Here is a 17,895-nt window from a genome sequence, read left to right on the forward strand (position 1 = left end):
TGCTATGTATGTATATGCACTGCTCACACATACGCACACATACGCTCATTTGGCGATTGCGATTGTCTGCGGTGTGATAGTGTTGTTTAAACCGCACTGCCCGCTTTAATTACTTGCTGGCTGCGCTCTTTCGATAGTTTGTTGCCATCGTGTTCGATGCTCTGCTTACAGCGGGAGAGAGAGAGTGCAAAGAGAGCGCGTTAGTAAATTAAGTTATCTCAGCGTAGCAAGAGCTGTTGATTTGCGAGCGTGCGCATTTTGGCCGTGACTGATATTAACGGTAGCAGGTAACAAATTTAAATAACAAATTAAGTGAAGCTGGCTTACATTTGGACGTTTGTATAGGAGGTGTATATATTACATAAATAAATTTGCAATATACACAAAACGACGGCATGCATATGCAAAAGCATTGAAGCGTTAGCGTGTGTCTTTTTGTGTGTGCGTGTAAGTTGTTGTTATCAGCAGCACCCGCTTTGGGTCAAACACGAACTCTCGCGCATAACATTCGATAACAATCGTATGTCGAACAGCTGTTCGTTCACAGGATGTGCCATTCCAATTGGCGACTGCAGCTGCTTGCTGTGTTTGGCGCAAGGATTCTGCGAAAGCCCCTGTGTCACCCTGTGTGTGGGTGCGCACCACCACTAATAACTTAAAAATACTGCTTACATCTGTCTCTGTGTTTGAGTAGACGCTGTGTGTGAATTAGCTGCAAATTCACGACTTAACCACCAATAATTAAATAATGCAAGTGTAAGTGCCTAATAATTTGTACTATCAACAATTTAAACATGTATGTATATGTGTATGTGCATTTGGCAAATAAAAAATACGTTTGCTAACGCAAATCTTGTTTGTCCAATTAAAAAAAACCTTGCGCCGTGGACAGCAGCGGACGCTACATCTCTTCTTTGAATGTCAGCTCTGAGAGCGCACATACACATGCTCACACGTCTGCACATACACGTAAACATCTTGGCTTGCTTACGTATGTGTGCGTAAAGCTGGCTTTAAGTTGCATACGAAACATGTCTTAAATGTGTGCATACATACGTATCAACATACAGGTGTGCGTGTGTGTGTATTGGGAAAATGTATGTGTACATACGTAATACTAATTAGTTTTGGTTTTTGTTACAGCATGGTTGCGTGTTATGTTTTGCATTTCATTTTTGTTATTTTCGTTGTTTTGAAAGCTCAAAAGCTGTGCTTTCATGTGTATTGATGCACGCACATACATACATACATACATAGGCAGGCACAGACAACGTCGTTCACACGTACTACACCCATACAATAATAAAGACAACGACACCGACGGCGACATCCACGACGACTACTACAACTACATCAAATCACTAGCTCAAAATCCAGTGAGTAAGAAGAGACTGTCAGTGTTTCGTTTGTCGGTATGTATGGGTGTGTGCATGTACTGAATGTACGCTACGTACATACGTACGTACGTTTGTCAGTTTGTATGTACGTATGTATTAACTTCAAAATAAAGTTCAGTTTAAGCTGGAGCGCAGTCGAGGTTGCGTCGTTTGTTCGTTCGGTCGGTCCGCTCCGTTCCGTTCCGTTCGGTTAGTTCCTCATGGTAAGCACGTTCTCCTTCAGTGGTGTTGATAAACTACTTTTCGTTCACAAGAGTAACAAAAAAAAAAAATACAAAAAATGTAACAGCTTAAAAAAAGTGACTGCAACATAACTACACATAATAATTACGTACTTATGTACATATGTATGTGCAAATAACTAGTGTACATTTTTCATCAGTGGTATGTACGATGTACATGCATTATTGCATTTTTGTATGTAGCAAACTGCAATGCCAACTACTTTTTATGTACAAGCATACATACATAACTATGCTCACCCACACACAAGCAAACCAAAGACAATTACTGCTATTTTGTTGTTTATGTGTATGCTTAGTGCGAAATTTGTTATTTATTTATTTTTTTGAGATTTTTTTTTGTTGTACCGTATTTCTGAGAAAAGCAACAATACAAATTTGCATACATATAGAAAGAGACTTAGTGATTAAGTGCTGGGCATAAATGAACGTGTGTGAATTTATAATAAAAGAAAACAAATACGTTTGTCTCACTGTATGTGCGTGTCTGTGTGTGTGATCTATTAACACATACACACACATACGAAAGCTGTCTCTATACAGACGCACACACACACATAAATACCTATGTATTTATGAGTGTTACTCTTGTTGCGGTTGCGGCTGCTGATGTTGGAGGAGTAAGATGTGATAGAGCGGAGTGGGAGGGGGACGACGATTGTGGCGTCTGCTGATTGTTGTATAAACGAATGGCACAGTGAAATAGAAACCGGAATCATCGGTAACAGTATCGGTATCGATATCAATATGTGTAATATTGTTTATACGCACAATTTAAAGCATGCACGCAAAAGTACTTGTTTCAGACGCACACAAGTGCACTTGCATGCGATTTCGATTTATGTGTATAGTATGTGTATGTGTGTTACTTCGTGTTTGTCGTAAACACTTTGCCAAAGACGTGCCTGCTGGTGTGTGTGTGTGTGTGTGTGCAAGTGTTTGCGACAAAGCAACAAACAATAAATTATCAATAATATGAAAAAAGAGAGTAATTTTATACAAATTAATAGTATGTAAATGAAGCACGTACACAGACGCCTGGACGTGCACAATCATGCACACACGACGCTTTATACCTGTTTCTATATGTACTGAGGATATGCACACACACACATGCACACTAAGAGACTTGCATACTTGTACAAAAACATTTTGAGCTCAACTCTTTTTGCTTTGCATGTGTGTGTGTGTGTTGCTGCTCCAGGCACTTCACACAAATACACACACACACACAGAGACCAACTGTGATCATCATTTGCAGTAAATGGGGCTTTTATTTTTTTGTATAATATGAATAAACAATTAAACAAAGTGGTAGTGCAAATTAATAAACATTTATCAGTTGGGAAGCACCTTGCGACAAGTGCACTTCAATTGTTATGTAAATATTGCAGTCCGAAGAACAGTTAGCAAGGAACTGCAAACAACAACAAAAAATACTGAAAAACTAAAATTATCATAGCGTGAAAAGTTGAGCGCCAACTGAAAGAGTTGCTCTGATATGTGTGAGTCATATGCATATTTCCGGAAAAAAATGAAACTTGCCAATTTATGCACGTAAAAAACAATAAAGTTTGTAAACTATTTCCATATTCTACAGATAAACCAAATCTATGAAGATACATGAAATCAGGAGGATATAAAACAGAAAAACAAAACAAACACTCAATAAATACTCACAGCAGAAACTGGGAAGCAAACATACAACAACAACAACAACAAAATAGATTAGGAATAGAAACAGATCTAGAGAGTGTTAAATATGCTTGATAAAAGCATTGATAGAACCGAGAAGCAAACCGTCGAATTACCATTTTTTGTGGAACGAACGTGTACTGATTGCGATACCAACGAGAAGAGCGTTAACCTGCGACCACGAGCAAAAGCAACAACAAAAGCAACAACAACATTAGCACCTACATCATTATCATCAACAGCATTACCATCAGTAACAAGATCATCATTTAGAGGAGGAGGAGGAGGCGGTGGAAATGCATTGAAAAGAAGAAAATGCCATCCAAATGCGCAACAACAAAAACAACAACAACAACAACTGAAACTCAATAGAAATATCTATTTATGCAAATGTAATCGAATGGCACAGAGCTGTATATATTTTGTATTAGTTTTAGCAATCTTAAGTGTAAGAAATACTTGTGCTGCTTCTCATCCACAACAACAACAGCAACAACTACGCGAAGGAGAACAACAACAACAACATCATTTACAACATAATAATCAAACTGAAAATGGAGCCGGCGATAATTACTCAATATATCACGATAGAAATGCAACCATAAAATACCCAGATCCAATATTGATCATCGCTGAGACTGAATCTGAATCTGAGGCTAGTAATACTCACAACAACAACAACAACAGCAACAATATTAAAGCCAGTGTGAAGAAGCAAAAGAACAAGAAGAACAGCAACATCGTCGAGAAGAAGAACAAGAACTATAAGAAGAAGCAACTGCAAGAAGAGACTGAGGAAGAGCGACATCATCTGCTCAGCGATTCATTGGACACATTTGGCGCTTATCGCATACCCGACGAGGCCATCTACACAAATGAGTTCGCTGTCCATATACCAGCTGGCAGATCCATTGCCGATACCATAGCCGAGAAGTACGGTTTCACCAATCGCGGACAGGTCTGTATGCATTTTAATCCACTTTATCTACTTTTTTGATTTAAAGTATAAAATTGATTGACTGATATGCAGCTGTGAACTTTGAAATAGCAGTCTTCACGATACGACGCTTTTAATATATATTTAAATATTCTATTATAAACGTAACTTTGAGTAAAAATTTAGTTATGTCAGCTTATTGTTTTTATTTTTAAATAATTCAACAATTTGTTCATTATTGGTAACTCAATATTTTAGCAAATATGGATAATAGCAAAAGAAATAGAATGACTTAGGATTCACATTGAAATAGCAGTGTTAAAAGTTAAACTAATTTAATGACGTATAGCTTAAATGGTAAATTTACTAGCATCGGCTATTTTGGCCTTTGGCTAGGAACAAGTATGCTTAAATTACTAAGCATAGAATTCTTAATATATTATTTAATGTCTATTTACATATAGTTTATGAAACTTGATAATTATTCGTTTTTGGATTTTAAAGATTTTCACTTTAAGTACTTTGAACTAAACTTAACGTAAAAGTCTTTGTTTTAGAGATTATGTGCGTCTGTTAACTGCATCTTAGAAACTAGAAAAGTTATAGTTAATTTGCTGGCTATATGTCACTTGAATAGGACATCTTCAAAGTCCATTTCCTATAGCTAATTTCGGCTAAATGAAACCATCTAGGAAAATCATTTTTGTTTTCATATATAGTCTATTTAAATGAAGTAAATTATCTAAAATTATAATATTATTCAAATGTTGAAGGTAGAGTACAATATTTGTGTCATCACAATGTTCCTACTTTGTGACAATAACCAAAAAAAAAAAAACAAAAACACGTAGTAAGTTTGGAATTAAAGTAGATCTAATTCGTGTTAAGCATATGTAATACTTTCTTTCATCGACAATATTTGTGTATTCACAATAATTTTCGTATTTTATGATGATAAACAAAAAACACGTAGTAAATTAGGAATTAAAGCAGATCTAATTCGTGTTAAATATGTTTGATAAACACCTGATAAAACACAAAAAAAAATGGAAAAAAAGAAAAGTAAAGTGTGGAGCGCTTTATCTCACGAATCGATCGCACTCGACTTGTTTTGTGCATTTAATACTCGCTCGCAACTGAACTCTCTTAACTCGAAACAAATCACAAACAATCTTTTTGTTTTGGTATCCACAGATCGGCGCCCTTGACGACTATTATCTGTTTCAGCATCATCGCGTGTCCAAGCGTTCGCTTCGCTCGAGTCGCAAGCATCACAGTGCCTTAAAGTCGGAGTTCGAGGTGAGTTTCATTTCGGTTACGGCACCCTTCAACTTGTTGACCTTTTGTTAAAAAAAAAAAAATAACGATTATTATATTATTAATTTGTTGGTTATTTTTTTCCCCTCTTTGTTTTTTTTTTTGCGTGTTTTCTTCCGTTTTACTTTGGATTAGGTGAAGTGGCTTCAGCAGCAGCATGAGAAGATCAGGCAGAAGCGAGATGGCCCCTATTCAGATATACCCACCTACAGTCCGTACAATATTTTACGCCAGCCTAATAATGACTACGCACTCGATCCCATTACGAATCCATATTCGCTTTTTTCATATTCCCCAGACCCATCCCTAACATCATCGACCACATCGTCCCATTCGCCGCGTCTCAAGTACCGCGATGTCTCGCCTCTGCTTATCTTCTCCGATCCGTTGTTTAAGGAACAGTGGTATTTGGTGAGTAAAGTATGTAATCATGCCGTCTTTCATCTTATTTTCCCCTTCATTAATAGACATATTCATATCGTAAAGAGCTATCGATTTTTCCAATTTCCAATTGCCGTTAAATACTGTTAGCGCCCTCTTAAAGCCTTATCAATAAAGTGCATCATCAATTAACGTTTTTATAATCTATTTTACTTGTAATCGACATCTTTCAAATAGGTCAACAAAAGCTTGTAAACAAATAAGAGCTCAAAGCTCATCAGGTTATCGATTTGCAAAGGGTGCAAGCTAACGGTTTTAATGGCTTATTAATTAAAATAATAATGCAATTTTTCTGAGGATGTTTAACTGAAACGCACATTGAAATATATTGAAGTGCGCAATCATATTATTTGCATCGAGAGATGAGCAACGCGCTGGGATCGATAAGTTATCGATATGAATGTCTTTATTACAAACACACACACTCAGACCTATGCATATCTTTGTTCGAAAATGGTATTCGAAAGATATGCTTAAATCCCGTGTTCACGCTTTGATATCATATTTGGCAAAAGCGAATAAAACTGATCGATTATTTTCTTTCGAAGAATGGAGGAGCCAAGGATGGTCTGGACATGAACATCGTGCCTGCCTGGCAGAAGGGATACACTGGCAAAGGTGTCGTTGTCTCCATACTGGACGACGGCATTCAAACCAATCATCCGGATCTCGCTCAGAATTATGTGAGTAGCGAATCGAATCGAATCGACTTGAGATCGATATACAACACATATATATATAATTGTGATAGGATCCCGATGCTTCGTTCGATATCAACGGCAATGATTCGGATCCAACGCCACAGGATAATGGAGACAATAAACACGGAACACGTTGCGCTGGCGAAGTCGCTGCGGTTGCATTCAACAACTATTGCGGTGTGGGCGTGGCATATAATGCCAGCATTGGCGGTAAGTGATCTGATGGCATTAACAATTTAACAACAGTGAAAGAACCAACAAATATGTAAATCGCAGATAGAATTTTAATAGACTTAAAAAGAAGTGTGAAAATGGAAGATTCAATTTAATAGAACTAAAAAGTTAAATTTAATGGAATTCATCAAAAAGTGCAACCCTGAAAACTTTAATTTAATAGAATTACAAAAAGTGTGACCACGAAAGATTCAAAATAATTTGAGGTGTAGGATGATATTGTTATATTCAAATAAATCTGACCATGGAGGATACTTTAACCGAGTATGACGGACGTTTGGTTTAGCTAAATTTGTTGTGCCCTTAAACAACAAATGGTTAATTAATGTAAACATGGAGGACGCATTAAACAATAAGCAAGCGAAATTAAAATGAGCTAATGAACAAAGTCGTAATGCGCGCACAAGTAATCAACAAACAATTAGACCCGAAATTCAGTTAGTTTTTTACTAGACCATGTACTTTTTTTTAATGAAACCATAAAATGTGATCGTTGAGGAAGCAAGTTTATTATTTCAAGTTGTGAGCTAATGAATGAAAGCGCTATAAAGATACCTAGGAAATAATACGGCTTCAATTGTTGAGTAACCAAACAGTATGGAGGACGCTGACAAACTCGTGATTTTTACTGTATATTGTGTGAGCAAATAAGGGAAGCACTAAAATTCAGACACTAGACATTTTAATAAGAAAATCTGTCGAACTTAACCTTACTTTTTGTTAGAATACGAATTGTAAATAAATATATATGTATTTTGCAAACAATGCAAAGCAATAAAATTCTCTCATTTCAAGGGAAAACTGTAAACATGAATGAAAATCACAATTTAATTGTTTTACGGTCAAACATAACCTTACTATTTGCTTGTTTATCAATGCAAATACTTTATTTTATTTGCAAATAAAGAAAGCAACGAAATTCAAGCATTAAAAAGTGAGAAATGCAAAAATAAAAGGTAAAAAGATGAACTTGAATTATTTGTCGGTCGAACTTAACCTCACTATTTGATGGATTCTAAATACTAATGATAAATAGCTATGATAGTGTACAGCTAAGATAAATAAAGACAGCAATGATACGCACACTGAGCACATGTCAAGTCACAAATGCAATAAAATGTAATTTATTAGCTTATCGGTCCAACTTAACCTCACTGCTTGCACACTTTCCTTTCAGGCGTGCGCATGCTGGATGGCAAAGTGAACGACGTGGTCGAAGCGCAGGCGCTAAGCTTGAATCCCGCTCACATTGACATCTACAGCGCCTCGTGGGGACCCGAGGATGATGGCTCGACGGTCGATGGTCCCGGACCCTTGGCTCGTCGTGCCTTCATCTACGGCGTGACCAGCGGACGTCAGGGCAAGGGTTCGATCTTTGTTTGGGCATCGGGCAACGGTGGACGCTACACGGACTCGTGCAACTGCGATGGCTACACCAACTCCATCTTTACGCTGTCCATCTCGAGTGCCACGCAAGCTGGGTGAGTTTTGGCCACAAACGCCCGAGCTCTAAGCATGTGCTTAACAATTGAATTCTGTTCGACAGCTACAAGCCTTGGTATCTGGAGGAGTGCTCATCGACGCTGGCCACCACTTATAGCTCGGGTACGCCGGGTCACGACAAGAGCGTCGCCACCGTCGACATGGACGGACGTCTGCGACCTGATCACATTTGCACCGTGGAACATACGGGCACTTCGGCTTCGGCACCGCTGGCGGCTGGCATTTGTGCGTTGGCGCTAGAAGCGAATCCCGATTTGACGTGGCGTGACATGCAGTACTTGGTGGTGTACACCTCGAGGCCGGGACCGTTGGAGAAAGAGAGCGGCTGGACATTGAATGGCGTGAAGCGTAAATACAGTCACAAGTTTGGCTACGGTCTGATGGATGCCGGCGCCATGGTCACTTTGGCCGAGCAATGGAATTCAGTGCCACCGCAGCACATTTGCAAGTCGCGCGAGAACAACGAGGATCGCAATATTGCCGGCGAATATGGCTACACGCTGGCCACCCACATGGATGTGAACGGTTGCGCCGGCACGATCAATGAGGTGCGCTATCTGGAGCACGTTCAGTGTCGCATCACGTTGCGCTTCTTCCCGCGCGGCAATTTGCGCATCTTGCTCACCTCGCCGATGGGCACAACGAGTACGCTTCTGTTTGAGCGACCGCGCGACATTGTCAAGTCGAATTTCGACGATTGGCCATTCCTAAGCGTGCACTTTTGGGGCGAAAAGGCCGAGGGTCGCTGGACGTTGCAGGTGATCAACAGTGGACGTCGACGGGTCAATCAACCGGGCATTCTATCCAAGTGGCAGCTCATCTTCTATGGCACATCGTCGCAACCGATGCGCCTCAAATCGGAGCTGCTAAACACTCAGCTGCGCAACAGTCCCGTTGCCAGCAATCCGTTCATCTTCTCGTCGGCCTCGAACATTGGTCAGCCCCGCTAACGAGGGCGGCAACTTTAATACGGATAACTTTGCCGGGTATTTGAACTATCAGAACATCTTTAGCAGTGCCGGCTCCAGTCCAGAGGTGGCCACCGCCACTTTGGATGGTCACAGCGTCAACACTTCGGCAATTGTCCTCCAACAGCAGCAGCAACTAGCCAATGTCAATGGCAGTGGCGATAACAAGCTCATCATGTATTCCTGCGATGCTGAGTGCGGTACACTCGGCTGCTATGGACGTGGGCCGACGCAGTGCGTCGTCTGCAGTCACTATCGACTGGACAAGTAAGCACACATCACTCTATATCTATATCTACCTGTTCATATTTCATTTGCTGTGATAAAATATCTGTTATTAGCGTACTTTGTTGGTTTGCTATTCTTAAACGTTTTACTGGCTGCACATCTATTAACTACTTAATATCATGTTTAAGCCATGTTCGTAATCGTTTGATTTGTTCGATTTGATTGATATATATAACCGTTTAACTGGCTGCTATTACTTAAACTCAACTCTCAACTATATTTGAGCCATATTCGTAAACGTTTTAATTTAGAAAACATTTTCTGACTTGCATAGATAACGATAAATTCTTTGATATTCGTAAACGTTTTACTATGTATTAAGCATATTCATCAACTATTCAATATCATATTTGAACCATTCTTGTAAACGTTTCAATTGAGTTCACATCACTTTGATTTCGAAAACATTTGCTAACTTGCAGAGAAAACGATAAATTCTCTTATATTCGTAAACGCTTTACTGGCACACCTTCACTGGCTGTTTTTGCTCATTGCTCTCTCTCTCTCTCTCTCATTTGCAGCACTTGCGTAAGTCGTTGTCCACCTCGCTCGTTCCCCAATCAAGTGGGCATCTGCTGGCCATGCCACGATTCCTGCGAGACCTGCGCTGGCGCTGGACCCGACAGCTGTCTCACCTGTGCACCCGCCCACCTGCATGTCACTGATCTCGCCGTCTGCGTGCAAAACTGTCCCGATGGTTACTTTGAGGGTGAGTTGCATACCAAACAATTCCTTACTCATAGCACTGGCCAGAGATGCTTTAATGAATTCCATTTCGCAGATATGAAGAATCGAACTTGTGTGCCTTGCGAGCCGAACTGTGCCTCCTGTCAGGATCGTCCCGAGTTTTGCACCAGCTGCGATCATCATCTGGTCATGCATGAGAACAAATGTTACTCGGCTTGCCCGCTCGACTCTTACGAAACGGAAGAAAACAAGTGAGTGGATCGATTTTAGCAGCTGTCTGTCTAATCAACTTTATCGCTTAATATTTTGAGTGTGGAAGGGAATAAATAAGCATTTTTCTGTATGTACGTTTGGACTGCTTTATCTCAGTGAAGATGCGAGTGTAGAGTGTTCAAATTTGCCGATAATTCTCTATGAAAACGTTCGCTTTAAAAGAGGCAACAAAAAATTTGTGTATCAGCAACAAGTTGTTTTCAAGTTCTGAAAGTTTCTTAAACTAATTCATTCCATTCTTTTTATTCCTAGATTATTGCACTATTCCTTTTATACAACTTATTCTTTCCGTTCTTATTATTCCTGGATTATTCAACAATTCTTTTTATTCATCTATTCCTATTATACAACTAATTCTTTCCGTTCTTATTATTCCTGGATTATTCAATAATTCCTATTATTCAACAATTCTTTCCGTTCTTAATTCAAATCCTAATATGCAACTTATTCTTATTCTCAGATGCGCCTACTGTCACTCCTCGTGTGCCACGTGCAATGGCGCCACAGAGAACGATTGCATCACGTGCCGTCCCAGTCGCTATGCCTGGCAAAACAAATGCCTTAACAACTGCCCCGAGGGACACTATGCGGACAAGAAGCGACTGGAGTGTTTGCCTTGTCACGAGGGCTGCAAGAGCTGCAGCAGCAATGGCATCTGCAGCGAATGTCTGCCCAACTGGACGCTCAACAAGAAGGATAAATGCAGCGTCGCCGGCAGCGAAGCTTGCACCGATTGTGCGTAATGACAAAAGAGGTGATAAAACGATGAGATCAAAAATAACCGGGATTTTTTTTCATCCTTGCAGCGGAGTTTTACAGTCAGTCGGAGAGCGGCTGCAAGGCATGCCACAGCTCGTGTGAGACGTGCAACGGTCCGTTGGCCACCAACTGTTTATCCTGCGAGTCGAATCGTTTGCTAGAGCAGAGCAGCTGTGTCAGCGGCTGTCAGGATGGCTACTTCATGGAGACGGGCGTGTGCACGCCTTGCTTGCACACTTGCACCCAATGCAAGTCGCGCACCAACTGCAGCAATTGCTCCAAGGGATTGGAACTGCAGAATGGCGAGTGTCGCACCACTTGCGCTGATGGGTATGTCGAAGCAATCATAAAACTAAGTCCATTGTCTCACAGTTTTTCTTTCAACAGCTATTACAGCGATCGCGGCATTTGCGCCAAGTGCTATCTGAGTTGTCACACGTGCAGCGGACCGCGACGCAATCAGTGTGTTCAGTGTCCCGATGGCTGGCAGCTGGCCGCCGGCGAATGCTATCCCAAGTGCCCCGAGGGCTTCTACAAGTCGGAGTTTGGCTGCCAGAAATGCCATCATTACTGCAAGACCTGCAATGGTGCGTCTCAAGCTACGTTTGCTACTTAAACGTATTTTTATGACCATTACCCATAGACTTTGTAACTTTGAAGGGAAGGAAGGAGAAGGTGAAGGAGGCATCTCCGACCCCATAAACTATATATATTCTATATATAGCCATGTCCGTCAGTCCGTCCATATGAACACCTAGATCTCAGAGACTACAAGATATAGAACATGAATTAAAAAATACTTTTGTAGGGGCAAAAACGCCTACTTACTATGGGTCTTAATTGCTATGGCTGACAATCTGGTATATTTTACTTTCTGTTGTATATTTTGAAAGATCTATATCAATATACTTAAGGTTGCCTATATACCAGACACCAAGGTATATTTTTAAAGTATTAGCATATCAATATACCAAATGTAGCTTTTCACATCTGGTATTTTTTTGAAAGTACATATGTCTATAAAAATATACTAAAGATATGCTTTGGTATTTGGTGTATTCTATGGCATATTTTAAAAGTAGTACTATTTCAATATACCAACTGCAGCCTTTAGTATATTAGTAGTAGTATTTTTCAATATATTAATTCGGTATAATTTAAAATACCGCAGTTCTGCTTTAATTAAAAATAGGTAGTGGGTATCTCACAGTCGAGCACACTTGACTTTTTTACTTTTTATTAAATGCAAATACAATTATTTTAGGCGCTGGTCCGTTGGCCTGTTCGTCGTGCCCGCCCAACTTTATGCTCGATGGCGGACTGTGCATGGAATGCCTGAGCACCCAGTACTATGATGCGACCACACAGACGTGCAAAGCGTGCCACGAATCATGTCATTCGTGCCTGGGACCCGGACAATACTCTTGCAAAGCGTGCGTGGCACCTTTGCATCTGGATCGCGTGAATGGCCAATGTGTGCCCTGCTGTCGGGCCAGCAAGAAGACAACCACCGAAGCTGGCGAGCAACAGGACAACGACAACGAAGACGAAGAGCACTGCTGTCAATGCGATGCGGATACTGGTGAGTGAGAATACGAAAGCAAAGAGGACCAAGTAACTGAGAACTTTCAATCTACATCAATGCAGGTGAATGCCGAAGCACTTCGACGGCAGGCAAACGTCGCACTGTCGTTGGCATCGACAGCATTTTCAGGACCGCTGTCAGAGATCGACAGCAGCAGCAACAGTTGCCGGGTGAGCTGAATGGCGGTGGCGGTGGTGGCGTATTTGTCTTTCGACTCGATTCCCCGTTGACAGCAATCACCGCAATTGCCGTAGCGATTTGTCTGCTCATCATCACCATCTTCTCCATCATCTTTGCCGTGCTGCAGGTAAGCGAGAGTCAACTTTCCAAGCCGCCTTTGTTAAACAAATTTGAAAACAAATTTTCCTTGTACACAGCGCAATAGCAATCACACATCGAGAAATTCGGTGCGTTATCGCAAGATCAATGGGCGGAAGTGTGAGGCGAGCAATGAGGCCAGATTTATATTCAATGTGGGCGAGAATGGCGATGATACGGACAGCGATGATGATAATGATATGATGGATAATAGCATGGATACAACGCGGAGGCGGATGAATAACCAACGCATTGTCTACGAGCAGCAACATCACAATCGTTGCGGCGTCGTCCCCCCAAATGGAAACGAATTTTATGTGAAGAGTACAAATGATATTGATGCGATCGAGTTTCATGGCAACAGCAGCAGTAGTAGACATGTAAATAATCCCGATTGCAGTAGCAACAGCAACAGTCCCACAACAATGAATCCGCCAATAATAGCAGCGACAGCAACAACAACAACAACAACGAGTAGTAGCAGCAACAATAGAAGAATCGTTAGCCGAAATAATTATATTGAAAGCTGATTCTTTAATAATTCCAATGTGAATAAACCAACACCAACACCAACTACAAAAACTACAACTATAGCAACTCCAACACCAAGAACAACAACTTTGATCCTGAATTTCTTGCTCTGGACTAGTAAATTTTAACCTTACTTGAGGATATATATAGCGAATCGAAATATTTAACATCCGAAATGATAAAAATTTATATGTGATTGTGAATTGTTTTTATATATATATATATTTGTAAATTTAATGTTTGTATTAAATTTTTATGAAAAATGTTATGTCAAGTTGAACAAGTTGAGTGTGTTTTCATTTCTTTTTGTACTTGGCCAATTACATCAAGGAACTTGCGGGGCGGGAACATATGTATGTATGCGATGTGATATATGATATGATATTAAGTGACTTAAATGTATGTATGTAATGTGATGTGACGTGAATATGATATGAATGATTAGCAAGCGTTTTGCGACAAACGCCATTAAATGACAAAAAATTATTCAAGTAGAAAAATGCTTTCACTTTATTTACAACGTGTGTATAGAGATATATATATATGAAATATATGGTAAATGTTTATCAAATATCAAGTAGCTATATCTGTCTTTATTTGCTTTACGTTTACGTTTTCGTTTTTGTTTCGTTTTATTAATCTAAGTTAATATCAGTAAATTATTCGGCATTTCATTATTTTCGTTTTCTGTCTTTTTCTTTTGTGTTGAGTGTGCGCTGCATAAATTCGCTAAATTAATATAACAACATAAAAATTCGGTAATTCGAGTTTCGATTTCGTTTTAAATACTTTTAAGAAGAGTAATATTTCTGGTTTGTTTTTTGGGTGGTTTGTTGGAGGCATTAAGGGGATGGTGGGGGAGACAAACTTAATGGCAAATTATATTCTGATCCGTATAAAAATGTTCAAATATTTATACATTACATACATACAAAGTAATTGAGCAGTAGTATTTTTGTTTTTCTTTTTTCGTTTCTTTTTTGTTGTAAATGCAATACATATTTGCAATGCCATCATGATTTTCATTTACCTTCATCATCATCACACATATGCGCCCTTATAATATTACTACATATACTCATATATATATATATGTATATATTACATATATACACTATCTAGCTAGCCCTTATAGATGTGGTACATATGCGTGTCTATATATTTCCACGTTCTATGATATTGTACAGTCGCAGCACATGAGTGAATAATAGAGACATTTAACCACCTTCATCATCATCAGCATTGCTATCATATTTCTCTTTAATCTTGCTGGGGCCTCCATCCAATTGATCGGACACCTTACTCTCCAGATGCTTCTTCGATTTCTTGCGCTTGTTCTTGTGCATCAGTTCGCTACACGTGCGCTGCTGCACCATATCATCGATCCATTCGAAATCTGTGTTCACCTGTGACTTACTAAAACTGGTAATGCTTTCAATTGAATTGATGTCATCCTAAAAAAGAAACACAAAGACAAATCAATAAACCGTTATATATAGATAGTGCGAAGGAGAGAGAGAGAGGAGAGATCGGTGTGGCGCAAACCTGATTGTTATTGTGGTTCCTGTATCTGCTGCCTTTGTGTGGCGACGCATTCTGTGAGTTGCTGCTGCTGTTGTTGTTGTTGTTGATTTGTACCTGACTGTTACTGTTCGCCTTTCGATTGGTCAACGGCGATGATGAGTTTGTTGTTATCGATGCTGTCGTGCCCGCCGAGCTGTTCAATACAACCGCCGATGTCGATAAGTCTGTTGGATCGCCAATCGATGGCACCTTTGGAAAGTCATCGGGAATGACATTGTGATGCTAAAAAACAAGAATTGGTTAATTTATGAGCTCTAATACAGTTGTTGCCGTTGCTGACAACTTACCAAATCTGGTATTTCAACTGTGGTGACAATAATTGGCGATGTCATTGGCTGTGTTGAGGCTGTCGATGGAGCCAGCTCCGAAAGTGGACTGTTTAAATTTGGCGAGATGGCGGCAACTGGAGTTGTTGGCAGTGTGGCGCATTCTGTGATTGCCAGCGAATCGGTGGAAGTTACAATCATTTCCAGATGCTGTTGCTGATGCTCGTTGTTGCACTTCACATTCTTCACCAGCGTCGATGACATTTTGGCGGTGGCGCCCAATGTGGCCAATGATGAGGTCGAAGCACCGTTATTACTTTCCGTTGGCGATGGCCTATAATAATCCATTTTTATAAAATATATTAATATAAGTATACGTATGTATAAATTTGTGTGTTGACAGTCGCTTTTGATTTTGATTACATACGATTAACAGAAAACAGTTTTAGTTTTGCATCGCCTGCCTCGCTCTAACTCTAACTCTAATTTAGCTCATTCCACTTCAACTCTGTCTCGCTCTCACGCTCTCTCTCTCTATCTCTTGTGTGTGTGTGTGTTTTAGAAGATCATAGTTGCTTAGTGCAAAAATACTCACAAGTCAATCAGCTCAGTTTGAGCCCTGCTGCCGCCCAGTGTCCATACTTCGCTTTTCTTTTGGCTGGGCGAATACGAGACATGTTTATTGGTCGAACTGTATCGACCTTTTGGATGATGGCTTTTTCTTCCCGGTATCCACAACATTCGCAGACCAGACGACTTTTTCTTCGACGAGTTCGAAGCCATCTGTAAATCGGAACGTGTCGCCGTTTCAATACATTACACACGCACTCCCATATGCATGTACATGAGCTTGTGTTTGTGTATTTATAGCGAATTGTTTTTTTTTTTTTTTTGCTTGGCACGTGCTGCTGTTCTACGTTCTTTTGATTCAAGCTAATCCATTCATTAAGTAATTGCAATATTTATATATACAAGCAAATAGCAGCGCAACTTCCACACTTGAGCACATATTTGCTCATATCTGAGCTTTGTTAATGTTTTCTTTAATGTTTTTGCAATTGTTTCAACGCAAGCAAATATTAGTGCGTACATACAGATGAAGGTGTGTTTCTGTGAGCATGAGTAGGAGTGTGTAAATGTGTGTGCTATCTGACATTGTTGACAGTTGAATGGATTAAATGTTGACAACAAGCAATGAACGACATGTAATTTGCTAATAAGCAGGTTTTTGCCCAATCACATTAGAACATACATACATAGCTATACTACATTGTTGCATTAGTTTATCCTTCACCCAGTTACAAGTCTCATCAAACCCGACGACCTTAATATAATTCAGTGCAAATTTAACTTTTACCCAAATAAGCCAGGTTTCACGCACGCACACTATCAAAAGTGCGTAAGTTTCTTTGCATGCGATTGCGTGTATGTGTGAGTGTTTTGTGCTTGACGTGAGTGTGTGTGTGTGTGTGTGAAGTGGTTGTGAACTCGTTCACCATACACAATATGTTTATTTAAATACAAAATGAAAGAAAAGTTTTGCGAATTATTGTCACTTACCTTAAATAATGTAGCTGGCCTGTGCTAGATATTGATAGTGTATTCTTATGCTTGTTAATGTTGTCGTCTATGCAGAAACAAATAAATATGCAAACGTATATTTATGCATGTACAACAACAACAATTCGTTTGCTTTCATCCGAAGTTTTCGTGTCAAAAAAATGTATGTGTTGTTTTCTTTTCGTTTTTATGGCGGAGCCGTTTATAAATTTAGCCGAGATTCGCTTGTCTGCGCATTGGACGGATTTGATTAATATAGACAAAACAAAAAAATCAAAACAAATGAGTTCACAAAATTATTGGGAGGAGTTGTTTTTTGTAATTAGAATTTGTAAAAATCACAAATATACAGCACGTTAGTGATGTCAAAACACTGTATTAAAATTTTTGATATTTAAGACATCGATGTATCGATTGTGCATATCATCATATCCAGTCTATCGATTTAAATCCGTTGATCTACGACAGGCTGGCAGCAGCGACGGCTGTTACTTGAAAGCGAAAATCGAAATTACGTTTTTGTCGCACGCAAAACACGATAACAGCGCAGTGAGCAACAGCTGATGGGAGCAATGTGACCAGCCAGCTGTAAGTTGAATAATGTCATAA

The 17,895-nt window shown here is 39.7% G+C and overlaps 2 protein-coding genes across 3 annotated transcripts; one reads left to right on the forward strand and one right to left on the reverse strand.

The window, feature by feature from the left end:
* The first annotated feature begins 1,509 nt into the window (after positions 1-1,509).
* LOC117563417 (furin-like protease 2) lies at positions 1,510-13,964 on the forward strand. The gene is given in 18 exon segments (XM_034241755.2): positions 1,510-1,600; positions 3,240-4,292; positions 5,466-5,570; positions 5,724-5,799; positions 5,887-5,999; positions 6,578-6,712; positions 6,781-6,940; positions 8,142-8,445; positions 8,511-9,408; positions 9,410-9,702; positions 10,245-10,432; positions 10,505-10,661; positions 11,144-11,418; positions 11,490-11,772; positions 11,830-12,029; positions 12,707-13,024; positions 13,090-13,334; positions 13,405-13,964. Coding segments are annotated over 17 exon segments (5,112 nt in total). The 5' UTR covers positions 1,510-1,600; positions 3,240-3,401; the 3' UTR covers positions 13,876-13,964.
* An 87-nt stretch (positions 13,965-14,051) lies between these two features.
* LOC117563453 (putative uncharacterized protein DDB_G0293878) lies at positions 14,052-17,660 on the reverse strand. Of its 2 annotated transcripts, XM_034241804.2 has the most exons (5): positions 17,287-17,660; positions 16,322-16,509; positions 15,748-16,060; positions 15,422-15,682; positions 14,052-15,330 (listed from the first exon to the last, which is right to left on the reverse strand). In XM_034241804.2, exons 2-5 carry the CDS (start codon positions 16,507-16,509, stop codon positions 15,094-15,096), a joined length of 999 nt encoding a protein of 332 aa, XP_034097695.1. In that variant the 5' UTR covers positions 17,287-17,660; the 3' UTR covers positions 14,052-15,093. The 2 variants fall into 2 exon arrangements, with proteins under 2 accessions (XP_034097695.1, XP_034097703.1); XM_034241812.2 differs by lacking the exon at positions 16,322-16,509 and having other exon boundaries at positions 17,287-17,658.
* Positions 17,661-17,895: the final 235 nt, after the last annotated feature.

Source organism: Drosophila albomicans, chromosome X, assembly GCF_009650485.2.
Source record: "Drosophila albomicans strain 15112-1751.03 chromosome X, ASM965048v2, whole genome shotgun sequence".
Classification (NCBI taxonomy): Eukaryota; Metazoa; Arthropoda; class Insecta; order Diptera; family Drosophilidae; genus Drosophila; species Drosophila albomicans.